Source organism: Hypomesus transpacificus, chromosome 3 (genome assembly GCF_021917145.1).
Source record: "Hypomesus transpacificus isolate Combined female chromosome 3, fHypTra1, whole genome shotgun sequence".
In the NCBI taxonomy this organism is placed as follows: domain Eukaryota; kingdom Metazoa; phylum Chordata; class Actinopteri; order Osmeriformes; family Osmeridae; genus Hypomesus; species Hypomesus transpacificus.
The window spans coordinates 5,518,183-5,543,790 of NC_061062.1; the positions used below are offsets into that span (position 1 = coordinate 5,518,183).

The 25,608-nt window shown below is 44.9% G+C and overlaps 4 protein-coding genes across 7 annotated transcripts; 2 read left to right on the plus strand and 2 right to left on the minus strand.

Moving 5' to 3' along the window:
* Window positions 1–110: 110 nt before the first annotated feature.
* Window positions 111–4,464, minus strand: coq8ab (coenzyme Q8A, genome duplicate b). Its single transcript, XM_047051477.1, is given in 10 exon segments — window positions 111–575; window positions 666–1,109; window positions 1,509–1,590; window positions 1,685–2,082; window positions 3,049–3,100; window positions 3,103–3,197; window positions 3,303–3,377; window positions 3,774–3,840; window positions 3,966–4,252; window positions 4,350–4,464. Coding segments are annotated over 7 exon segments (867 nt in total). The 3' UTR covers window positions 111–575; window positions 666–1,109; window positions 1,509–1,590; window positions 1,685–1,906.
* Window positions 4,161–7,648, minus strand: LOC124485882 (putative deoxyribonuclease TATDN3). 3 transcript variants are annotated; one of them, XM_047047777.1, is made up of 12 exons: window positions 7,563–7,648; window positions 7,441–7,473; window positions 7,256–7,329; window positions 7,070–7,154; window positions 6,833–6,895; window positions 6,623–6,732; window positions 6,283–6,338; window positions 6,033–6,145; window positions 5,781–5,861; window positions 5,589–5,672; window positions 4,387–4,502; window positions 4,161–4,252 (listed from the first exon to the last, which is right to left on the minus strand). In XM_047047777.1, the coding sequence occupies exons 1-11, from the start codon at window positions 7,614–7,616 to the stop codon at window positions 4,467–4,469; spliced, it is 789 nt and encodes a 262-aa protein (XP_046903733.1). In that variant the 5' UTR covers window positions 7,617–7,648; the 3' UTR covers window positions 4,161–4,252; window positions 4,387–4,466. The 3 variants fall into 3 exon arrangements, with proteins under 3 accessions (XP_046903733.1, XP_046903723.1, XP_046903715.1); XM_047047767.1 differs by lacking the exon at window positions 4,161–4,252 and having other exon boundaries at window positions 4,410–5,672; window positions 5,781–5,858; XM_047047759.1 differs by lacking the exon at window positions 4,161–4,252 and having other exon boundaries at window positions 4,410–5,672.
* Window positions 7,649–7,722: 74 nt separating this feature from the next.
* fuca2 (alpha-L-fucosidase 2) lies at window positions 7,723–10,899 on the plus strand. The gene is made up of 7 exons (XM_047047717.1): window positions 7,723–8,047; window positions 8,139–8,326; window positions 8,468–8,807; window positions 9,076–9,286; window positions 9,645–9,835; window positions 9,958–10,063; window positions 10,312–10,899. Exons 1-7 carry the CDS (start codon window positions 7,860–7,862, stop codon window positions 10,447–10,449), a joined length of 1,362 nt encoding a protein of 453 aa, XP_046903673.1. The 5' UTR covers window positions 7,723–7,859; the 3' UTR covers window positions 10,450–10,899.
* A 2,490-nt stretch (window positions 10,900–13,389) lies between these two features.
* Window positions 13,390–24,877, plus strand: hivep2b (HIVEP zinc finger 2b). 2 transcript variants are annotated; one of them, XM_047046070.1, is made up of 7 exons: window positions 13,391–13,839; window positions 15,995–19,936; window positions 20,140–20,297; window positions 20,849–21,024; window positions 21,113–21,211; window positions 21,352–22,142; window positions 22,356–24,877. In XM_047046070.1, the coding sequence occupies exons 2-7, from the start codon at window positions 16,298–16,300 to the stop codon at window positions 22,779–22,781; spliced, it is 5,289 nt and encodes a 1,762-aa protein (XP_046902026.1). In that variant the 5' UTR covers window positions 13,391–13,839; window positions 15,995–16,297; the 3' UTR covers window positions 22,782–24,877. The 2 variants fall into 2 exon arrangements, with proteins under 2 accessions (XP_046902016.1, XP_046902026.1); XM_047046060.1 differs by having other exon boundaries at window positions 13,390–19,936.
* The last annotated feature ends 731 nt before the right edge of the window (window positions 24,878–25,608 follow it).

The following is a 25,608-nucleotide window of genomic DNA, read 5'->3' on the forward strand; positions in this document are numbered from 1 at the left end:
CAAGGTCGATTCCTAGGCCTGGTGCAAGGTCAAGTATTTTTTTGTGGTATGATGTACTTAAAGCCTGCTTAACTTAGTTTATGTCTGTGTCTAAATCAAATCACAGTAAACACAATGTGCCCTATTTATTGTTTCAACATAGGCACGAGTGGGTTCCAATTAGTAAAAATATGCAGCAAAACACGAACTCAGAATGTGACATTCTTATTGAATTTTGTCAACTTCAACAGACGTTTCACTACACAATAAAAGACAAAGCATTAATAATTTTTGCATTACAATATACTCCTTGGTATACCTAGGTAATACTGAATAGGTAACAATAATTCCTGTTGTAAAATGTACTTCAGAAGAAGAAAAGTGCATTGTGTTTCAGTGGAATTAGTCTTTTTTTAAAGCATTGTACATTTTAATAGAGACTTTATGAAAAAGATTGCCTCGATGACCTGGTGATGAAGAGCAATTTTTTCAAGTTTCTTTTGAGGTTTTAACAACTTTCGCTTTGCCAATTGAGGTATTTCATGGTTTTTAATTAAGACTGATTGATGTGTGTCCTCAAAATCTAAAAGCGCAACCTGAAAGACAGAATAACATGGCTCATTCATACAGAGAGAAGGCATTGTGTGATAGAATAAACCCTAAAAATCGGTTTGAAGGAAACATACCCTGTGAGTTTGGGGATCAAAGAAGAAGTTGGACCAGTTTGGATCTGTCTGCATGTACCTGAACTCAAACAGCTCCCTCAAACACAGAATGAGAATATGCTCACATATCTGAACAGACCAAAGCCGATGACAATGACAAGAGAGAGGGACAGAAACATGACGATTCTTTTTTTATACTAACAACAACATTGTACCACTTCATATCTCGGCATTATGTTGATGATGTCACCTCGTTGGGTGCCTCAGCCTCTGGCACATGAAATTTAGAAACATGTCATGGCATGTCTCGGACAACTAATGACTTGTGAGCTGGCTGTTGACGTGGGTGCGTACCTCGTTCCTGAGCTCCTGGGAGAGGTCATTAGCTTGGTCCAGGGGGAAGCCAGGCACCAGGACGGTGATGAGGACATGCTGGCTGCACAGTTCATCCACCACATCAGGTACCTAGAAGAAGGGGTGGTCCTTTAAAAGCTCTCTGGGAGGCAGACAATGAAGCAGGCTAATCTAAATAGAACAACGGTACTGACTAAATATTTCAACTTCACATATTTTAACTTGTGCAATCTAGCTCAAAGCCCCTAAAAGTATGCTATCACTTAAGCTGACAGGAAGACATCGAAATGACCTGTTTGTCCTATACTCCCTTGAATTTCTTGGCACATTTGGCCTCTCTTACGTAATCACACTCTAGCGCCAACTCTCTGCTCATGACCTCGATCAAGTGCTCAGGAAACAAACCTGGGATAGGGAGAATAACATCGCTCATGTCCCTAGATTTGATAGGGAACTCGCCAAAAAACTGTTCTCTCTCCAGTTCTCCATACTGCATCATTTAAATCATACCTTCAGGCAGCGTGTTGCTCAAACTCAAGACGGTCATCAAGTTGTTGACATCACTGTTGATCCAGGATACCCCTCCAGGATACTGAATAGTAAGTGTTACAATAATTTCAAACATGAATGGTTCAGAACTAACCAGAACTAATTTCCTCATACCCAACCACACTTTCAGTCGTCACCTGGATCTTCATGGCCACCTCTCTACCATCCTTCATCTTGGCCAGGTGCACTTGTCCAATGGACGCAGCAGCAAACGGTCTCTCCTCTAAATATTCCAGCTTGTCTCTCCAGTTAAGACCTAGGTCATTACTAATGGCTTTCGGAAGAGGGCAATAAAACCAAGTTGTGCTCTACAGTAGCATGGCCCCCCTCATGTGAGGTAACTTTCTTTTCACACGTATTTAATTTTTATGTACAATGACCCCCCCCCCCCCCCCCAATACCAGATACAATTTTTCGAGGGGACTTTTCTTTTCTAAATGATACTTCACCATCATCTGCTTGGTAGGCATGACGTCAGCCCTCTGGCGGACACACTCAAAGATTTTGGCCAACTGAGGATTGATGAAAGCATCATCTGAAAAGACAAAACATCAGTTACAGAAATGCCACTTCAGAGTCACGTGTACAGTTGCCTAATTATTATTTATTCAGATGGGTATACGTTAAGTCATCATCCAAACAGCAGGAGCAGAAGGGGTGTGAGGAGAACAGATATATTTGCTGACATGCTAAACTGGCCGTTAGCAGTGAAGCATGACGGCTATATGTCATCAGCTGTCCGAAGGCTCCATTCTAAAACTGGTTGTTCCCATCCTTGATTGTGATTGGCTATATTGCGTTCCATGCCGTTGTAAAATCCAGCATAACCTCACAGGTTGTCCTCATAACATTCTTTAACATTCCATATTACTGCGCATCGAATATTTCAAATGGAAAAAGACGGCAAAGATGTCCATCTGGCTGTTGCGTGGCAACGATTTATGTAGGAACTATACTTTGTAGTAGCGGAAGAATGACGGTTTATTATTAAATTATTTTGTTTCTAATTGTTTTTTTATTGATGAAACCATATCAAATATTTGTCGTAACAGTTTTAGAAAAGCAATAAGCCCCAAGAGGCCGTGGTTTACGCTGATTTTAGAACAGGTAAGGGGAGTTGTTAGGCACGACGCGAAGCGGAGTAATTTTAGTTGATGACATTTGCCCGCTTGGTGGCAGCCCGTGTTTATGTAGTTGTAGTTCAGGGGTGTCGAACTCCGGTCCTCGAGGGCCGCTGTCCTGCATGTTTTAGATGTTTCCCTGCTCCAACACACCTGATTCAATTAAAAGGGTTGTTATAACGACCATTCATTCGAATCAGGTGAGCTGGATCAGGGAAACATCTAAAACATGCAGGACAGCGGCCCTCGAGGACCGGAGCTCGACACCCCTGTTGTAGTTGGAGAAGCAGAATGGGAGGGTTGTTTTTTTTTTTTTTTTTGAAAAAACGGTCCTGTTGTGTGTATTGACCGAGTTTGGTATGACTGCGGTCATCCCTCACCTTGAATGCTGAGCATGTCCCCTAGTTTGAGGGCGGCTCCGCGTATTTCGGGTACTTTGTGTACTTCGTACTTCTTAGGGTTCTCATAATCCTCTCAGCGTTCGCCTCCGAAAGAAAAGGGCTGGAATCCAAAATGGCTTTCTTGTCACCTAAATAATACAAGACCACAGCATGACACTTTGACAGTCACCATAGAACAAACAGCATTACTGAGTAAACATCACTAACCTCGTTTCATCCACTTCCAAACTTACCACTGAGCTGGTCAGGCCTCAAACTTTTTTTAGCCACCACAGCAATGGCCCCGAGGCCAAGACCAACTGCCAAACCTGCAGTATGAAATTAGCATCACTAATAAAAAAATGATATACATGAACATCTTACTCTAAATAACCTTCATACGGATGGTAGCAGAAAAATACAAAAAACACTACAGCAATTTAAGAAATGTCAAGTCCACTTCTTAATCAGAATGAGAGATCCGGAGACTGTAGGCATACAAAGGTTAGCTAAAACCCGGTGACTGATGAGCTTTACATCGTTTTGAAACAATAGCCTAAGTTAAATAAAGTTCTCATGTTGCGACACCTTAGGCTAGATTAATGAGATAAACAAACCCCCCATCTTGTTGTCTAACCTGTTGAAGATTCAAGCCACACCTCACTAGACCTGGTATACAGCAGACGGTGTTGACAAGTACGGGTTGGCTAGTATGTTTGCTGTACCTCCAAAGTTGACCAGCCTTCCTAGCCTGGTGACGAGCACCTTACGCTCCCAAGCTCTTTCACTGAGCTGGAACAGGAGCATCGACGAAGGATGAGAATTCATATCATGTCAAAACACAAACAAAGGATATAAACTGGATGCTAAATGGTTCAAACCTCATGTCAAGCAGAACAGAAAGCAAGAGGAAGCACCACTTGTTTGTGTTGTTTGGAGTATGTCTGTTTGGCTGCCCTGGCTTTATTCATCTCCTCTGTGGTTAGTCCATCCATGGGAGTGTCCCCCTGATGGAAGAGACGTGCTTGCTCACAGAGCGGCCCCAGGCCCTCTGCTCCGACAGCAGCCTCCCGGTGCAGGTCCCCGTGGCCCCGTACAGGTGCTTGAACCCCGGGAAGCTCCTTCTCACAGTTGTCAGCTTGTGTGAAGAAGACCCTGCAGCAGCGCTGGGCTGGGGAACACCCTGCTGCTGCTGAACAGGCCCCTGTAAAACAGCAACATAACTAGGCGGTACTGTGCTCTTGAGTGGAGTGCAGTGTTTCACAACAAACAAACAGGATGAGCGACAGGGATGAGGTCACTTGGGTGAAGCCGTCTCGGGAGGTAAACGCCACACACCGTGGCAGAGGGCTGCGTGTAGATCACTCTCTGGTCTCTGTCACCACCCATGTGCTTCAGCCAGGTCAGGCTTCGCATTATCACTGTTTCCTCCCCTCATGCTGTCTGTCTCCAAACTGCACAGACAAACAGCATCAGCAGCATGTTGACAACAGCGCCCTCATGTTCTAGTGGCTGATCCCACTAACACTAATAAAATATACTAGGCATATATAGATAAAACCCCATTAAAAATGTATTCTGAAAGCACCAAAAACTAAAAGATACTATGTACAACACATAATGTTTGGTTCTAGTGGTAATTGACTATTATGAATCAAAAAGCATAATTCATTTCCTCTGACTGAAAAAAAGAGACACCCTTAACAGATATTAATTTTCAAAATAACATTGTTATTTACCCATAACTAGTAAATATGGGTCATCATAACTGGTAAGTCCATACTGTCATCAGAACATAATTTACTATATTCCACTCACCAATCAAAAACAGAGCGAACAAGCACAGGTAGCCTACTTAAAGTTACTATCATTTGAGGTAATTCAGTTCCTTTAATTGTCTGGTTATGCCCCCCTTGATCTGAACCAGAAGGAGCTATAGCTGATCTGTGGTCAGTAATCGTGGACAAGCCTGACCATTCATAGTAAAACATCGAACTAACCAATGACCAGACAAAAAAAAGGACCTGGAAAGGATCTGCTTTCATAACTTGGATAGTGGTATGCCAAAACACAATAACAAGACATACAATTTGCATACAATCAGCTGATATTAAATGTGTGCTTTATATTCTGTGTATAACTTTGTTCAAACTACATTATACATTAGTCTTATAAGGGATATTATATGCAAAGATTATTGAACTTTAATAAAATAATTATATTAATAAGGCAAGCACTACTGCAAGACGTTTCCTGAGAAAAGTAGGCCAGGTTAGCCAGGTAATCTTGTTATTCAACTTTGCACGGCAGTCAGGGGCCTATAAGGCCATAATCCCACTGCAGTCGTCTGCTATAAAAGAATAAACAAAAATGTTTAACAATAAACATAAGTAACAGCAGCAGACTGTAGCAACTGAACAAAGTCCTTCAGAACAGACACAGTCCGATGAAAGGGTAAAGAGCCTCCCAGACTGGGCAGGTCAGACCCTGACGACAATTTTCAGCTTAGGGAACAGGCGGAGGGCGTTCTGTGTCGTCACCTCCAACACTGTCTCCAAGGGGACTCCCTTGATCTTGCTGATGTATTCGGCACAAACAGAAATATTTTTGGGCTCATTTCGGACCTGTGTATGAAATATGAAAAAATGTCATCTTACATCTTTGGATTTTCCACCCAGACTGTGTTATTTACCAGCTCATAGTACATAATAGGGAGGTTTGAATGGCTGTACCTGCTTTTCTGGACCTAGGGCAGGTGAATCTGTTTCTAGACATATGCTCTCCAGAGGTAGCTGTTTTACAAGCTTCTGCTTCTTGTGATAAAACACAAACCAAAACACTGTGTCAGTCAGTTAGGAGACGTTTTATTCAGTCATCAGGATTCACCCATTTATTCAATGATATGTCCTTCTATTATTTTATTGGACAAAAAATTGCTTTTGGTGCTTGTATTATTATTCTTACTATTATAGACTAGATCTTACCTGTTCACTTCTTATGATGGATGGCGGGATGGAGAAGTAGTAACCTGCTCTCACACCCTCCATCGCCACAGAGGGCTTCCCATCAAAAGCATGAAGCAAAGCTTTCTCAACACCTGGTAACAATGGAAGCAATCATTACAGCGTCATCATTTGTATGCTTCAGGACTAATAATCTCTTCAGAGACATAAATACTTACTAAATACTACAGCATTTAGAAATACCTCAGGTGCATGTTAAGTCATCCATTACCTTGCTCCTTTAAGAGGTGTATGGTGGGCCTGCCAGCAGATCTAGAATGAACATTTCTATCCAATGGAAAAAGAGAATCTGTCTATGATACTTTCTAGGCATATACACTGAAATACGAAAAGTTGTATAAAATAATTTGTAAGAATGGAGTAGCCCCCTGTGGGAAGATTCCATTTAAAACACATGGAACCTATTCTAAATGCAACCGTCTTTTCTAAATGTTTTTTTTATTTTTTACAATATGACTACTGTAAGGAAAATCCATCAAAGTATCAACTCTACCTGCATTTCACTACCAATACTAATTTGTGATTTGGTGAGTAAGCTGTGCATGACTTACAAAGGCAGGTCAAGCTGTTTGGCAATCTCTGCCTGACGAACAAGCACCTGTCTCTGTGCATCTTTATCAGTGTCACTACTGGCATACCTGGGGGTAAAATCCAGGCCTACCTGTCAGGATGAAGGATAGATTTGAACTGATGAAGGCTCCTTGATTAAATTAATGTTATCATCATTATAAGATGGTCCTCCATAGGGTACACTGGCCTACCTCTCCAATAGCCACGAGATGGTGTTTATATTTCTCTATTAGGGGCAGAGCAGCATCCAAGTCCTGTATTGACGGACAATCATCCCACAGATATAAAATATACAGACACTTCCCAGTGCACAATAAATATGTTAGATACATGTATTGAGCAGATGTTTATCTAAAGTAACGCACATAACGAACCGGAGACCACTATGCTAGGCATTCGTATGTTGTAGTTTAGGAAGGTAGGCCAACCTCCAGAGTGGCCCCCCGCTGTTGCGCTGGGGGGGAACCTTGTACGGGGTGGACTCCCAAACACGGGAAAATAAAGCCAGGAAATCTGTGAAAATAACAGGACAAAGACACGTGCAATAATACCCGAAATGTCTAAGATTAAAATGTTCAAATTAAAATTGTTACGCGGTTGTACAGGTTGTTTACCTTTTTGACAATTGAATGATCTTCTCAAACTCGCCAGCATGTTCTGCAACGGCTAGCAGCGCAGAAACCCCAGCCTGAAATGAGACGAAAGCTAGGCTATATTAGGCAATACATAATCAGCCTGAGGAGCCATCGCAATACACAACATATCGATTAAGACAAGTTACAACTGACGTGTTACTTACCCTTTTTGAATTATCAATCACTTCCTCAATGTCCTTACAAAAAAGAGAGATATTGATCAAAGCGTGGCTTACAGTTTCCTTAACTAAACCTTACGCAATACTCTGCCACACGGTAAGCCTACCTGGTCAAAATCTCCTGCTGAGATATGACAGTGACAGTCGATGAACCCCTGCATTTGTGTTTGATACAGCCAACATGAATGCACAGCGCCAGCATGGAGACTGCACTGGCGGACCGTACGCTGTGGGCTGTGTGCGCAGCATTTGTGACAGACGGACTTCCGTTTCCTGGTTTGTTGTACCAAGGTGCAGCGTAAATATTATACTCAAGGCGACTAATCATGTGAGAACAGTCGTCATATAGCTCTCTATAAAAACTTGTGACTCGTGCTTGTACTGGATTAGATTTTGCTCACGGAATGGCGCTCTCTAATCTTGCTGCGGTCGCCTTCCTGTTGGTGGTCGGCCTGTGTAAATGCGACTACAAACCTACCTGGGAATCAATCGACTCTCGACCGTTACCAGAATGGTATGACCAGGCCAAGTTCGGCATCTTCATACACTGGGGTGTATTTTCGGTACCCAGTTTCGGTAGTGAGTGGTTCTGGTAAGCTGTATTTTTTGTTTTTATTGCAAATGTACAAACGAAAGAAGGGGAATGTTATTTTATTAGTTTAACTTTTTGCTTGTATTTCAAGGTATTATTTACAGAAACAGAAACTGCAGCCTTATGTAGACTTCATGAAGAAGAATTATCCTCCAGACTTCCAGTACCAAGACTTTGCCCCCCAATTCACCGCCGAATTCTTCGATCCCAAAGAGTGGACTGATATATTTGCCTCGTCAGGGGCCAAATACATTGTCCTCACCACTAAACACCATGAAGGTGTGTAACATTAGCTATCCCTTTCTGTTATAGTAAACACTCATCCTAACTGGACAGTGACATGAAACATGCATTGTCATAGTCATACTAATTAGCAGGGAGGAAGTTTTATAAAGCGTTATCTGTGTGCTATTTCTTAAGGTTTCACACTATGGGGCTCCAAGTACTCGTGGAACTGGAATGCCATGGACGTGGGGCCCAAGCGGGACTTGGTGGGGGACATGGCAGCTGCTCTCCGGGCCAACAGTGACCTGCGCCTGGGGCTGTACCACTCTTTGTTTGAGTGGTTCAACCCACTGTGGCAGCAGGATGCCGCTAACGTGTTCTCCACAAACGTCTTCCCCACTTCCAAAACCCTGCCTGAGCTCTATGAGATAGTGACCAAGTACAAGCCTGAGGTGCTGTGGTCTGATGGGGACGGAGACGCACCTGATAAGTACTGGAACAGCACTGGGTTCCTCGCCTGGCTGTACAACGAAAGGTAACAGAATTAGCTACATGCATGGGGGATGGCTATGCCTCAGTGGTGGAGCATGTGACTGCAAATCAAGATGTCCCAGGTTCAAATCACCCTGTATGTGACTTTGGCTTAAAGTGTCTACTAAATAATGACATTATGTAAACATTCAGTTAGTGACCCCATTCGTAATCTGCCCTGATTTGATTGTCCTCCATTTACAAGAAACGCTGGAAGGGAAGTCGGGACTATGGCGGCAAATATGACAAAAGTGTTGTTTTTACTTCCGCAGCCCAGTGAAGGAGACGGTGGTGACCAACGACCGCTGGGGCTTCGGCTCCATCTGTAAGCACGGCGGCTACTACACCTGCACTGACCGCTACCAGCCAGGCCACTTACTCAAACACAAGTGGGAGAACTGCATGACCATAGACACCAAGTCCTGGGGCTACAGGCGAAACGCCCCTCTCCAAGATTACCTCAAGATTGAGCAACTTGTGCAAGTGAGTTATGAATCCTGAACATTTTTCCAGATCTTTCTGCATGACAAATCTATGGAAAAATGACTCGGCATGAAGTCCGTAATCGTTGAAGTCCGTAATGGTTTTCTGTGAGATATTGTAAAGTTTAGTTATATCTTAAATTACTTTGAGGTAGGCCTTCATCCACAAAACAGCATGGTACATTGCCTTGGTTTTTGTCTTGATGTTCTGAATTGTTTTAGGATAGGTATAAAAGCTCAAAGGGAATTGATTTAATTTGTGTGTCGTTAACAGGAACACAGCTGAGACAGGTAAAGTGGTATTGTGTCTCTATAGGAAACCTGTGAATGATTAGCTGAACTGTGTGTGTGTGTCTCAGACCCTGGTGGAGACCGTGTCATGTGGAGGGAACCTGCTGATGAACGTGGGACCCACTCACGACGGTAGGATTGCCCCGATCTTCGAGGAGCGGCTCCGGCAGATGGGCCAGTGGCTGAAGGTCAACGGGGAGGCCATTTACAACACCTCAGCTTGGAGGGCCCAGAAGGACAACACTACTGCCGGAGTTTGGTCTGTTCTCCTTCCTAATATTTCCAATATTCAGGATCACTGAGTTGTGCTTGTACATCATACTAGTGTTTACGTGTTGTTTACATGCAATAATGTGCTTGTTTTGTTATTTATTTGTATAGGTACACAAGTAAACCAAAGGAGAAGGCCATCTATGCCATATTTTTCGAGTGGCCCGTTGATGGAAAGTTGTTTCTGAAAGAGCCTGTTGTGACAGGGCAGACTGAGGTAAAACATTTAAAACATTCTGTTTCATTTGGCTATGAATACAGGAAGTATGGACACATGACTCACATGACTCGTGATGAATTTTCTGCTTAAACTGTCCAGTAGAATTCAATTGGGGAAGAGGGTGGTGGGACTGGTTTGTCAGGTTTGGTTCCTTTTAGTGGTTGAGATGCTTTGAACGTGCATGAATTGTGTATTATGTGTGGTGTTGCATTTGGTGTGAGACACTAACTTTGCCTTTCTAAAAGGTGGTGCTTCTTGGTCAAAAGCCATTAAAATGGGAGCCTTCGAAGCCTAGTGGGATGACTGTGTTCCTGCCCCAGCTGTCCTACAGTGAGATGCCATGCCAGTGGGCCTGGACACTGAGACTGACAGCTGCCACGTAGAGGAGGAAGAGGTGGGACTGGAATAGGAGGAAGGGATAGCAGGAGAAAACAAGGGAAGTCATTGCTTGCACTGCCTGTACTAAGGCTTAAATAAAATAAGGGTTTTAATCTGAATTCGGTGCCAACTGATGCATTATGGAACTCAGGGTATAGAGATCAATTATTACTTTCATTTAACAGATCAAATCTGTGTCCAGTTTTGGTGACTGCTCTTCACATTCCCTGCCCTTTTGAGGTATCTGGAAAATACATTTAGATTTCAAATGCAGAGCACATGTACTTTATGGAGGAAAATGGGTTTATTGTAGAATTATCAGTGGTTTTTAAATCTTTGTTATAGAGAATTGTGCACTTTTTCTACGATTGATTTTACATTTTGTATGGGGGAAGTATAAATATTTCATCAATTCCACTGTCACTTGAAAATTGAATAAATATTGTTTCTTTGAATTGTTGTTTGTAAACCATTTAAAAGTTATTTTGATTGTGCATAGATAATTTAGGCATATCTGTCAGTTAAGAACGTTTCGTTTGACGGACCACGGGCTCCCTCTATTGGCGCTTTGTGAGCTCGCAGTGCGTCCGCCCATTTTCAACTGAAGCATTTCTCCGACGTGTTTGAGCGCCGAGATGTGTAAAGAATAGCTAATATACATATATACACGGAATGCTTCGGAATTAACAACACTAATAAAGTATGTTAGAACAAGCGAGGCTTCAAAGGACACGTGTATAAAGTCTTTTTGGGACAAGGCATCTGCTGACCTATGTTCATGCGCCTTATTTTGGCCTGTTAAGTGTCCGTGCTGGAGGCAACGTGTGTGTATCAATGTTGTGTCTGCTCACTGTGTTGCACGCGCCTGAGAATGTGGGAGGTACTTGTTTAGCCAATGTTCCATGACGTGAAAATAGGGGGTTTGCAAGGGGTTCTCAAGTGCCCCCATATCACAGGGTAGTCCAGGACACGTAAACGCACAATTATGCAAACAGATCCTGTGATATCCACCTCGGCCTCCCAAACAAGGACAAGTGTTTGCACACATATGGAACTGGGAGTCTTAAAGCGAAATTAAACCATACCGACTGATGTCATATTTCCAGAGGCTATTTTAAGTATTAGAACACTCCTAATTAAATGTTACTAAAGGGTTAAACAATAATGAATCCACATTTAGCCTACAGTGAAGCCATTTTGTCAGAATAGGCTACACATTTTTTTTGGGGGGGGGGGGGGGGGGGGGGGGGGGGGGGGGGCGGGGGGGTGGTACTATGATTATTTCTTGAGTTTATAAACCGGATGTGCTGCTCAGGTTTTGTTCGGGTGCATAGAACATGGAGACAATGTGGAACTGTTGGCCTTACGTTGCCATGGGAACTCACAATCGTGCCAGATGTAAACTCAGATGACGGAACACGAAGAACACAGCCTGTCTCCACTGATCATCTGAGAAGCACTTGCCTACCACAGTCCTTATGTGTTTCTCATAAACATAGTTCTCTCTCTCTCTCTCTCTCTCTCTCTCTACCTCTTATCTCTCTTTTACACACGCACACATAACTTACACAAAGATACATAGCCTATACATTCTGTTCCCCATCAATCTGAACTCTCATATTATTAGAGGCTTGCTGGTAGGAGGGTGCATGTGAGGCATTCAATCACATGCAAATTAGTTGCGGATGTGAGCTGGTCAGCAGAGCTGTGTGCCTCAGATACTGGAAATGCCAAGCAGTGTGGAACTTCCAGCGGGACCGACCATTATATTTATAGAGACAGGCGACTTGACCTTCACTGCACATTGAGTATCAGCCATTTTAGTGCCGCTCATCTAGATACGGAATACAGCATTACGGGCCTTCCCTGCTATGCAGTCGTATGTTCAGCTTCAAGTTCATCTCAGTCCCGGTTGATCAAGACCTGTAGGCTCATTCTGTATGAAGCATATTAAATTACGTTTCATTTATTTGATTAATTTGGGCTGACTTCAAAAAAAGAAAAATAACTTTTTGAATGTTACAACTGTAAATGAATGAACTGTCATTTGTGACATTGCAGAACTGCTATTTGGCTTTGAAAGTAATTTAATGAAACATGTTTGGAATTGTTTTTCCTGATTCTACATAGCTGTTATGTAAGTTAGGCCTAAGTAAGCAAACCTTTGTTTGTCAGCTTGACAGTTTTATGTTACCAATAAGCCTGTAGTTGATAGCCCCCACCCCCACCCCCCCCACACACACACACTATAGTAAGCCCAGCTGGGGCAAACCTCTAACCAAGGTCTCCTATTCATAGACACGCAAAGTTGTTCTCACCTCCGTTCCTACTGAAACTGAAGAAGACGGTCAAGGCAGATCTGCTATTTATAGTTGTGTTTATTGTATTGTATTGAAAGGGCAAAGTTTTACCTAAATGACAGGGGAACCTAAACAGAAGTGTCAAAAATGTCCAGTAAAATAATGTACTGGATATAATTTGATTGACATAAAGTGATTACTTTGGTTTGTAGCCAAATCTATTTCCTTTGGAAATTAGACGATATTGTAGGGAAGTCTAAATTATATAAAGGTAGGCTATTTCTGTAGGTAAAGGTATTTCTCTACTGACTGTTGGGTTTGCGTGAAATATTTTAATCATAGGCTACATTTCTATTTCCTTGACCTACGGTCGGTCAGATATGCTTTTCAGTGTATATAATGTGGTTTCCCTTTGCGCATCAAGGTAGTCCCCCTTTGATTCTATCAGCTGCCAGGTTGTCCCCAATTCAGTCAGCCAATAGCATGGACTCTGTGTATCGTTTTACTGATCTCCGATTAACATCTGGGAAGTGACAGAAAAGTAAGTATAATTCGTGACGTTTAGACGTGAGACAGTAAGCGTTTTGTTTTTACAGACCATACACGTACCTCTTCGTGTATTCTAGTTTATTAACAAATGCAAGTCAGAGAATTATTTATTATAGCCTTCGTTTTTACAAGCCTTTTAAGCTATTGGGATATTTTTATCATCGTTTTGTGTAAAGTAGCCTATTGCCCGTCATTGAGAGATTAAGCAATTGCTGCTCCACCACAGACCACTGAGAAAGTGTCCTTAAACGTGGTGTGTTGTGTAAGCCCTCTAAGGGCCCCTTTGCTATTTTTGTGCCTTGGTCCGCGTCACGGTTGGGTATTTTCTCCGGTGACTGGCTCACATCAATAGATCTTCTAATGCCTACTCAGTCAGCCAGCCGCGTTTGATTGATGAGGTTTTATACCTTCCTGATTTTTTTCTTCTTCCTGATTTCAGTTTCATTCATTAGCCAAAATATGCGGATAATGGACAACTGGAATATACAATACGAAGAATGTCACATGTGACCGGCAATATGGGACAAGGGAAAATACGACTGTCGGGTTTGTATGAGGGGGTTATGTTTGATACCTCGGCGGTTGTTTCTGTGTATGGGGAGGTTTTTCGGCTAACCACAGACCTTGAGGTTGTCTGCATTTAAACCAGGCAGTAATAGCCCATGCAGATGGTTGTTCTGAATGCTGTGTACTGGGCACTACAGTATCATATGATGGGGATTACACCCCAGTGTCCCAAACAGTGTAATCTGCTTATTATATTCATGTATTTCATGTCAACATAACCACCCCTTCTAATAAATGCTATAGGCTCAGACGTGGGACTGCAGTATGGATGTTGTCCAGTTATACAGTAATTGCCTCATTGTTCTCTTGCAGTATGCTGTAAGCTATGTGGTGCTTGTTGTTGTTATTCTGCCATTCCCCATCGACTTGGAAAGTGCATGCACCATCAGAACCCTCCACCCACAACCATTCACAACACCATCCTACCACCCACCTCCTCCACAGTAACACTCCAGTGTCAGTATTGTACAATGGGTTGATACAGCTCTACTACCTCCACAAGGCAGAGACAGATTTCTGAATGGGGGGCTTTGATGATGTATGAGCACACAAAGTCTGCCTGTTGAGTTAAATGTGTTGTTCAGTGTTTGTTTGTATGCTCTGCAAGTGTAGGCTTCACTCCCTCTCTCAGGAGTTCAAAGGTATTTGTTGTTTGTGGTGGTTTGCTAGAGCTTGTCTTGTCTCTGTCTGCCTCATTCCCTCCTCTCAATGCTGAGAAAGGATGGAAACAGCAATGAGGTCGTGACCTTGAAGAGAGCAGGCTCCAGGGGTTTGCAGTGTTGTCACCTCTGACATCCCACCTTGCTTACCTCTGTAAACCTCATCTCTGGGCATCGCACTGGCCCAAGCGAGCCACCTTCATACGCCGTCCCTCTCTCCCTGTCTCTCCATGAAAGGCCCCCAGAAACAGAATGGATGACTGTGGCACAGTCTTCTAGAACCGGCGGTGTGAGGCCATTTATCAGTCACAAATATTCAGTGTTGGTTCTCAGGCTTGCAGCTGCTTTTATCTAGACATCTTGAGAGTCACCTTGGATTTCTGTCCTCAGGTTCATGCCTGGGGAGCTGCTGTAACAAAGACGGAGAGAGAGAAGGAGTGAGAGAGAGAGAGAGAGAGAGAGAGAGAAAGAGAGAGAAAGAGAGAGAAAGAGAGATGAAAGAGAGATAGAGAGGAGAGAGAGACATAGGATGTCCTAATTAAGGGGAACTCAGAGGGTTTGAACCAGATAATCTTGCATAACCTCGTTATAGTGCACACAGCCTATGATACTGAGAAGATAGAAGTAATGTTCCCTCAGAGACCCAGGCCCCTGCTGTGGAGCTGGTGTGTAAAGGCCCTTTAGCTCAACAATGCCTCAGACTGGCCCTGTAATGACAGGCACAGACTCCAGTTGTAACTGAAGATCATGGAAGGATGCTACTTTTACAAGACTGATTTGGGGGCTAAACAAGAACAGATCCTGGGTCTGTTAGTCGCAGGGTTAGGGCAAGGATTGTGTTTTAGTGTGTGGAAAAAATAAGCCTCACATAGGCTCAAAGCTAACTTAACCAAACGCCATGTTACTTTGTATGTAAGCAATCACAAGCACTACACGCGCATGCACACACACACACACACACACACACACACACACACACACACACACACACACACACACACACACACACACAGAGTTCTGCAGTAAATGTAGGGCATCAGCCAGGGGTAAGATGAGGTTGTGGAGGTATTTTAGAGGCTGGTAAAAAGACTGATTTTTCCATTCCATTCCTGCTGTGCACATTGCTCGTTATACATTTTATACACCACTTTTTGTTTATTTGAAGGATTTTAAGAGGGCAATCATTTTGATTAGGAGACTATTAACATGTTTGATTTGGTTTCTGTCATCTTAGATTCTATTTTATACTTGATCTGAGTGCGAAAGAGTAATGTTCAGTTTGCTTTGTTTATCATGAAAGAACTTGGAACATTCTATGATTATAATTATATTCTATTAAGTTATATTTTCCTTAGTTTTGTTTGTCTTCACCTGAGCAATCATTCTTAGCATGACTAGCTAGTTTATGTTTTTATCAACTTATTAATGTTTCATTTTACAAATTATAATTTCTCTGTTTCTTTGGTTTCTTTCAGATGTCCCTGTCCTGCAGCTGATTCACATTTCTGCTAATATTATTAAGATTACATAACAGACATTATCTGGAAATCGATCCTCAAAGAAGGTGACATTGGATTAACAGGAGTCACTTGAAACTACAGCTGAAGAGAAATGCTCTGTGTTGCCCCGGGGGAGGAATGTTGAACAGAGAAAAAGGACATCAGAGCCAGCAACTGTTCAGGCTATAAGAGGAAGCCCCTGGGCGGATTGAGAGGGGGAGGGACTCGAACCTACAACCTCCGGTGGCTCCAAGTGGAAACACATGTGCATCATCAGAAATGCCTCTCTCAGGGAAAAGGCAGCAGCCGTTAGAGGATCAGCACGCCCCCCAACCCCTCGCCGCAGGCCATCGTTACCATGAGCTACCCTTGCACACTCCTCAGGAAGACCAGTCACTTACCTTCGCCAGACAGAAGACCGTCAGCCAGTTGGCGTCAGTGCCATCCCTGGGAGGCTGTGGGCCCTCCCCCTTGAGGAAGTCCCCAAGTTTATCCCTGGTCCCCCAGCCACAGGGCCCCCAGTCAGGCACAGAGCTGCTATCGGAGGAAGTGTGTAAGATAGAGCCGAAACCGCAAAAGCCTGGAAAGTATGTTTGTGATTATTGTGGAAGGGCTTGTGCCAAACCCAGTGTGCTCAAGAAGCATATCCGCTCGCACACCGGCGAACGGCCCTATCCCTGCATCCCATGTGGGTTCTCCTTTAAAACTAAGAGTAATTTATATAAACACCGAAAATCTCATGCTCACTCTGTCAAAGCTGGAACAGTGCCATTTTCAGAACTGGGATCTTACAGTGCCAACATGGATCAGGGGTCCCTGGAAGGGGAAGGGGAGCTGTACTCCGACGCCGAGCAGAGCTCAGACACAGACGAGGACACACTCACCGACTCTCTGTTAGTGGACTCGGAGGAACCAGAGAGTGTTGCCGTGAAAACATCTCATCTCATGGCACAGGAACAGGGATCCACAATGACGCCGATTGAGGATGGCTCATCCCAGCTCAAAGAAATCAATGCATCTCTTGCTCTAGCTCAGGTCAGCCCTGCAATCCAATCGAGCACCATCAAGCAAAGGCTTGCGCTGCGGCTCTCGGAGAAGAGAAGCAGCGACACTGACCAGTCCCTCTCCCTCCCCAGCCAGTCTAGCAAAGGCAGCACAGACTCTGGTTACTTCTCTCGCTCTGAGAGTGCAGAGCACCAGAGTGCTCCCCCAAACACCAACGCCAAGTCCTATCAAGAAATCATGTTTGGGAAGTGTTACAGACCAAGTCCCAAACAAATGGCTGTTGTGACTTGCAGGGCCAACTTTAGCGATTCCACGCCTGGAGAGGGGAAGGGTTCAGAGAGGGGGGTATCCCGTGTTTTCACGCAGGAAAAAGAACTGGTTGAGTCCATCAAAATAAACACAAGGTCGTTCACGAGAGAGGAGATTAAAGATTCACAGCTGGACCCTGCCTCTGATGCCGGGCCTCTGTTCCGGAGCAACTCCATGCCCACGTCATCGGCAGCCTGCCTCAGTATGCCACAAGGCCTGCGAGGCAGCCACTCCTTCGATGAGCGCACGAGCCCCGGGGGGATGAGGAGGCTCCGAAGACAGGCTGCCTTCGAACTCTCCGTTCATGAAAGCCACACCGAGACCGAAAACTTTGCAAACGTGGCTGAGAGCCCCCAGCTCGCACCGTCGGGGATGGGTGGGGAAGGTCTCTCTGAGACGGTATCCTGCACAGCACTTCAGAAGCAAGGGCTGGAACTAGCGACGAGGAAACGTCGGAAGGAGAAAAGGGAGGAGGAGGATTCTGTGGGGCCATATGACAGGCGCTGTGACCTGTCTGAGGAGAGGCAGGACTTAGCCAGGCTTTACGAATCACAACAGCTCAGCCGTGGGGCCGGGCACAGCGTGCACACTCAGCTGGACAGACACGACATGGAGGTCTTAGTCAGCCCTGAAGCCATAGGAAGAAAGTCTTTAGGTAATGTAATTTCTGTCATTCAGCACACAAACTCATTAAACAGGTCTCAGTCTGAACCATATCAAAGTCCGAGGCAGGACAGCATTTGTTCATTGCAAACCGCAAAGCATGTTGAAGTGCAGGAGAGACCGAGTAGAGCTGAGATTATGAGGCATCAGTTGAGTGAGTGTAGACTAGACCAGTCATATCAAATGGGCCCCAAGCTAGTTCGCCAGTCCAACATCCAGGTCCCAGAGATCAGGGTCACTGTCGAGCCTGACACCCCAGAGAAAGTCCCGGAAGTTCAGGTGAAAGAGCCTGAAAAGCACGTGGAGGAGTTCCAGTGGCCTCAGAGGAGCGAGACATTATCTCAGTTCCCCCCTGAAAAACTCCCCCCGAAGAAGAAGAGACTGCGCCTTGCTGACATCGAGCACTCCTCCGGAGAATCTAGTTTTGAGTCGGCATGCACTAGTCTCTCCCGGAGTCCCAGCCAGGACAGCAACTTATCCTACAGCTCCAGCTTTTCCTTTGACAGAGAGGACAGCTTCAAGTCAGTCTCCCCGGGACGACCTGATGATGGTGGAAAACCGCTGGAGTTCCTTGCTGTGCCAGGAAGTGGCAACTCCCTCTTGGTCCTGAACCAGCGTCAGCAACATGAGATGAGACGCTCCTCGTCTGAACAGGCCCCGTGCAACCTGCGCAGGGAGTTCCCCGAGGCGCGCAGCATGTCGTTTGACTACGGCAGTCTGTCTCCAACGTCACGGCTTAGGCATGGGGGCGTCGCTGGGGCTGAACAAGACCGGAGTCATTTGGTGCGGCAGGAGTCCTTGAACATGGACCCTGAATTCACCCACTTGCGTCTGTTTCCCCAGTGTTACGGCAGCAGTGCTCTGGCGTTGTCAGCGTCCACCGTGCTTTCACAGCCCCTGCCAGGATCTGCCACCGGTAACATCTGCCCTCAGCAGCCCGCCCCCAGCCTGACAGTCCCTGTCAGGATCCAGACACACGTGCCGTGCTTTGGTAGCATCACGTACACCACCGTGTCACAGATTTTGGACAGTCACCACAAGAACCAAGGTGTCGGTTCCACCACAGTCTCTTGTCAGCCCGTTTTAGGTTACACCAGAGGACTTCCCTCTGAGCCACTAACAGTCCAGATTCTCGATCTGTCCCTGGCCAAGCTGAAGACGGGCATTCCTCTATCCCTGACCTCCAGGACTATCTCAACCACCAACGCTTCCAGTGGCGGAGCCAGCAAGCGCGTGCTGTCTCCTGCCAGCAGCCTGGACCTGTTCATGGAGGTGAAACAGCAGAAGCGGGTGAAGGAGGAGAAAATGTTTGGCCAGATCGTGGAGGAGCTGGGTGCTGTGGAGTTGGGGAACCGCTGCATTACTGAGCAAAGGCACGTGTCGGAGGTAGGGAGTGTGGGCTCTCTGGGCTCTCAGGAAGAACCCCTGGGAGCACACTTCACCTCAAAGCAGCACATGCTGACAGAGAGCTGTGATGTAACAGACTCAGCCATGGCTTGCTCTCCAGAGGAACCCAGCGCCCGGCCGTGTTCTCTGCAGTATGCAAGCGACCCCCCAGAGGGTGCCATGGACACCAAGGTGAAGATGGATACGTCAGAGCAGTTGGTGCACAGTCAAGACATCCTGTTTTCCGACTGCAAAGGCTCCAAAGTGCTACCTCAGTTTCCGAGTCTCGGCACAACAACAGGTGTGAGCTGGTGCTATCTGAACTTCACCAAGCCCTGCAGCTCCCACAACGCGCCTCTCTCCTCCGTGTACGCTGCCTGGTGTGTGAACTCGCACGACCCCAACCCCCCTGACCTCAGCACCTCGGACTTCCTGGCCCTGTTGCGCTCCAAGCAGACGACAGATACCTGCGCCTACACCATGGCAGCTATGCATCAGCCGAGGACAGGGAAAGTGGTGTCCTCGCTCCTCCTGTGGAGACAGAGACTGGAACAGGTGAGAGACATCTTATTCCCCCACCCTCGCCTCCCTTGCCCTCCTTACTCCCACGCCCCACTGCCAGTCTTGGCACTGTGTGTCTGCGTTTACAGCACTAAGTCACATCCTTACACACCGTGCATTAAAGCATTGTGTTACATTGTCAATATCCTGTGTGCTTAAACAGCATGTTAACAAGAATGTTTGATCATCTGTTTCAGCTCCAGAGGAAACCAGAGCTGAGAGAGGTGGACCCCCCCTGTGGGAGAAGACCCAAGGACACCAGCTGCAGGGGCAAGGCTGCAAAGGAGGACTGGAAGGAGCGGGAGGCCCCGCCAAAGCAAGCTGCACCCACTCGCATCAAGATCTTCGAAGGAGGGTTGGTCATGACAACATAAACATTGTACACATTTAGTCATTTAGCAGACGCTCTTATCCAGAGTGACTTACAGTAAGTACATTCTCCCCGAGGCAAGTAGGGTGAAGTGCCTTGCCCAAGGACACAATGTCATTTGGCCGGGAATCGAACTAACAACCGTCTGAGTAAGAGCCTGACTCCCTAACCACTCAGCCATCTGACCCACAGCGCAGGATAAAACGTTAACACGTGTTTGAGGATTTTAGCATTGGCTGATGAAAGATTTTATCTAACGATGATATATTTTTCCCTATCAATCCCTGTCATTTGCAAAATGGTCCTTTATTTCTAGGTTTTATATCTATCTCTTCTGACTGAAGATACACAGCTGACAATATAGGCATAAACTGCTATAGAATTTGGAGTTCGTATAATGTTTGAATTCTTACTTCTAAAACAGTTTTTAATATTCAACATAAAGAACTCCCAGTTTTACAACTAAGAGGTGTCTCACACATTCTGTGAACCCAGCATTACGTCGCTCCAAATGAAGGTCCGTCTCTTTCTGCCAGGTACAAGTCCAACGAGGACTACGTGTACGTGAGGGGCAGAGGCAGGGGGAAGTATATCTGCGAGGAGTGTGGCATCCGCTGTAAGAAACCAAGCATGCTGAAGAAACACATCCGCACACACACGGACTTGAGACCGTATGTCTGCAGGGTCTGCAACTTCGCCTTCAAAACTAAAGGTGCTCAAAGATTTCCCTAAGTCTTTTTCGCTTATTTCACGAATGTGAAAGGAATGCCATTTGTAATCGTCACATGTGTGGCATACAGGAAACCTGACCAAACATATGAAATCAAAGGCTCACATGAAGAAGTGTCTGGAGCTGGGGGTCTCCGTCTCCTTGGACGATGCAGAGATACAGGAGTTTGGTAAGAACAATGGATGGATGCCTTCTTGGGCTGTTTATTGTGTACTAAAATATGTATCTTGAAAATTGCACGACAGCAGTTAGAAAGCAACTGGGTCCCCATAACATTGATGTTTATAGATGTGTTTGTTGACCAAACAGATGACCTCCAGTCCAAGGCAGGCGGACTGAGTGCAGCCAAGCACCAGTTTTCCGACGCGGACGACTCCGACGGCATGGACGAAGAGATTGACGAAATTGATGAAGACGAGGAGGAGGATGACGAATACGAGGGGGACTCTACTCCTAAAATGGGCTCCAGGAGTACGAGCCCCCAGCCTTGTGGCGTTGTCTCTCTGTCAGTCACCGCCACCGCTGTCATCCACGGCTGCTCGTTCATCCCCCTGCCAGACGCAGAGCTCCACCCCCAACCCCCCTGCAGGAGGACGGCCACCGACCGCAGGAGCGTCCTGGCCGTGGTCGACAATGACCAGAGAGAGAGACCACAGGAGGAGGACTCGCTGAACACGCTGTCCTCAGACCAGACCTGCTTCCTTTTCGACACCTATCCTTCCTGTCTGCTGTCACCGGGCTGGGAGTCCCCCCTGCGTGAACCATCTCCCTCCCGCCTCCGCTACCCCTCCCCCAGAAGAGAGCTCTCCCCTCGAGGACGCTCCTCCTCCTCCCCCCGATGGGACTCCAGCCCCCTGCGGCCCAGCTCACCCAGCCTGGTCCCCATCCAGCACCTTTCCCCTGCCGCAATGGAAAGGCCCCTGTCCCCCGGAGCGGAGCAGGGGGGGAGGAAGGAGCCTTTGGCGAGGGGCCGTCAGAGGGTGGTCCTAAGGGCTGTGTCCCCACGGCGAGGCTCGCACCAACACAGAGGAGGGGAGAAGATCAGGCACCAGGTCAAGACTGAGCTGGTACCACAACCAGAGACCACGGAGATGGAGCTGGTATGTGATAGGAACACCCTTATTAATCTGTCTGTACAGATATTGTAAAATGTCTGGTCAAATATCTTTTAACGTTTTTTTTTTAACATTCAAACATAAATTGGCAGGTTGTATTTGAGGGAATTAGAAGTGGTGTTTTTGTCAGAATCAATTAGTCATCATTAGCAAGGTGTGATACTGTAAGGGCGCTCATGGTCACATGTTTTCCTTTAGGATCAACGGAGCAGAATACCCCAAAATCTATCTGGTCCTGCCGGTTCCCCCCACCAGAACATCCTCAGCCATCTACCCCTTCACTCCCAGTTGCAGACCCGGAGCCTCCTCCCTGTGGTTCCCATCGGTGGGATCCAGCTGCTGCCTTGCTCCCTGCTCTCCTCCAGCTCAGCCCAGGGTCCTTCTCCAGCTCCCAGCCCCCAGAGCAGTGACAGCCCAGGAGGAAGCTCTCTGGACGGCTACGTCAGAGCTCAAGACAACGGGGAGGAAGACTCGACCCAGCCGTGCGACAGTCTCTCCCCCCACCAGGACTCCCTTGAGAACGCCCCGCACCTCACCATCAACAACATTAAGCAAGAAGAGAATGTCCAGACCTGCATGAAAGCAATCGCCTCCCTCAGCATCACCTCAGTGGATATTAAGTAGGCCCTCAACATAGAAACACCCTGGAGGATGGATACACCTCCAGTGTGCGTGGGTTTGCTAGATCCCACAACCCACAGATCCCTCCGCCCATCCATGAACTCTTATATGACCTTTCAAGGCTTTATCTTGTCCATGGACTACCTTTATGGTTAAGAAGCAGCCATGTTGCTAGGTTCGCTAGAGACTGGTTTGATTTATTAATTCAGAAGCAGGAGTCCAGAGGACGTTTTGTGGGTAAATGTGCAATATGGAAAGAAGATTAAGCTTAAATATCCCTTTATTTGACGTAGTAGTTTGCATATAATTGCACACAAACATATTTATTGATACAAATATCTATACCCAATGTGCATACAAACAATGTATGTGTACTTCAAAAATAGACTGTTGTTTAATGTATTCATATCGAATGGTGTAGGGGTTTCATTGTTAAAGTAAGGATTTAATCCTAAGGACAATTAAGAAAAGGGTAGCGTCTGTATTTAGAAAAAACAGTCAGACCAAATTTTTTGTAGACCTGCTTATTGTGCAATTTGGTGCTTTTGAATAAGCCTCACAATTCTGTGCCTTTTTATTTTGCTTCATTGCCCTGTTTTGTCATAACTGAGCAAGAAGAAGTGTTTCGGAAGTAATTTCCAAAGTGTCGGAAGTGAGGTGTTATTGTCAGTGAGATTGCTCTTATCCATAGCCTTCGATTTGTGTAAACTAAACTGCTGATAAGCGCAGATTGACTTCTGTTCAACAATCAACGTAAAATGTTTTACTTTGTCGCGTTTTCTCAGTGTTGTGGTTTATCTTTGCAAAATGCATGAGTTTTGTTATTGCACAATTAGAGAAATGTAATTATGTATAAGATGTCTTTATAACATTAGAAGGTAAGCACTTATTGATCCTGGTAAATATTTGAGTACTATTTATACACTATATAAATATATAGATACCTATATGTCTGCATCGGTGAGCAGGCTGGTATAGCTTTTTAACAGTCATTGCTTTATTGGCTTAACCGATTTTAGTTTGTTTGTAAAGACCATGGAACTAATGAATGTGAATATGCACTTTCATCTAAACTTGGATGAAAAACTGATTTGGTTGGTTAAGAAGAAGCTACAATCAGAATTTATTCAAATATGATTTTAAACATTCCAGTTATTTGATTGATTTCTCATTTTCTGTGCGTGTTCGGCGAGCAAGCTCACATGCAGGTACGGTAAGCATCAGGGGCTTGCTTTGTATTTATTTTAAGCGTTGCAAAACGACTATCATTACTGTTTTATGTACTGTAGTATGATTATGTTTAGGTGTCGAAGGTTTGGCTAGGATGCTTCGTTTTTCACTTAAATGCATATTAACTTTCTGTCATTTGATGACTTCAGCTGTGGCGTTGCATCCGAGATCTTCTATGTGATTTGTTGGTATCTGTTTGAAGGTATTTTGACTTCAGTTTAATGTAAGGACAAAGGGAAACTTCTATTCAGAATAACAACCGTCTACTACCACAGGGAAAGAAAATCAAATTTACATCTTCAAAAGTAACAAACACTAGTTTGTTCAATATTTTGTAAACACATTTTATTCCCTCATGTTTACATTATGAATTACTGGTGTACTTCTCATTTTAGTTTGAACACATCGAGTCTTGAGTGTAATGATCCAAATGTTACCAATGTATATTGCCAACAGTGTTCAATGCTCGTTCTTGATTAACGGAAATGGGTGGTGTTCATTTTCCGTTCCATTTGAATTCAATGTTTGTGACTGTTAAAATTGTTTTATTTTGTATCGTATTTACGGAACTGGATTGTGCCTCATGTTTTCAACACTCCCTGTGCACATACAGAGAACATGTTATTTATCTCTGCAATGGCATTTTAAAGGTACATTTTGGGGCATAGTCGCTTGTTTAGTTGTTAAGCATCATTATGGATAGTACGGAAGGAGTGCCTCTTTTACTCTAATAGGGAATTTATTGTTTGGTGCTCTACTTTTTAAGATTACATTTAAAATTGTTTTAAAAGAAGATACTCCTAATCTATGCATGTGTTGAGTCTTATTGTTGCACAGTCTCCTACCCAAGATTTATACTGCATGTCAGTCAAATTCGCAACACATTTATAGTTTAGAATGAAATGAAATCAAACTTTATCCGTTTACTCCTTTTTACAAGAAATGTCATACAGCGCTGCACAGATCAGCACCTATGCCTAAAACATCGGGGCACCCCTTACCGTCCAGTGAGGTTTTATGTTCCAACATGCACATAAGTCCCGAAGGCATTCTTTCAAAAGGAAGCTCAAACAACACACTGACATCCTCTGGTGTGAAACAATCACTGCAATAGAAATAAAACAGCTCCAGTAATTATATAGAATAGGCTACTTTTTCTGCATTTAACACTGCTGACAGTGAGATAAACTTGCAGCAAATACAATGTGTACAGTATCACTGTGGGGATTAGGGTCTGATTCTCCCAGTAAGGTCTAGGGGCTAGTCAAACTATGTTAGTCTTCTAATCTCTAAAGTAAATAGTAAATACGAGATTGTGTTAACTGCTATTTAAACGGCATTGCTTGTATTACTTAAATAGTTTGATGTTATCAGTTTCCACAAAAGTTATGAGCTCTGAATATATTCGGTCTGCAGGGCAGTGCTACTTTAGGAACAAGGATTTCATTCTCCCAGTGTTAAAGACTAATGCTAATTTTCCCAGTCCTACTGTAGGTACTAGTGTATATTCAGTCACAGCAACTGCTAACAGCAACTATTATTCTCAGTAAATCAAATTCCTTCTAAGATACAGGACAAATAGCTTCAAAGACCACAAATG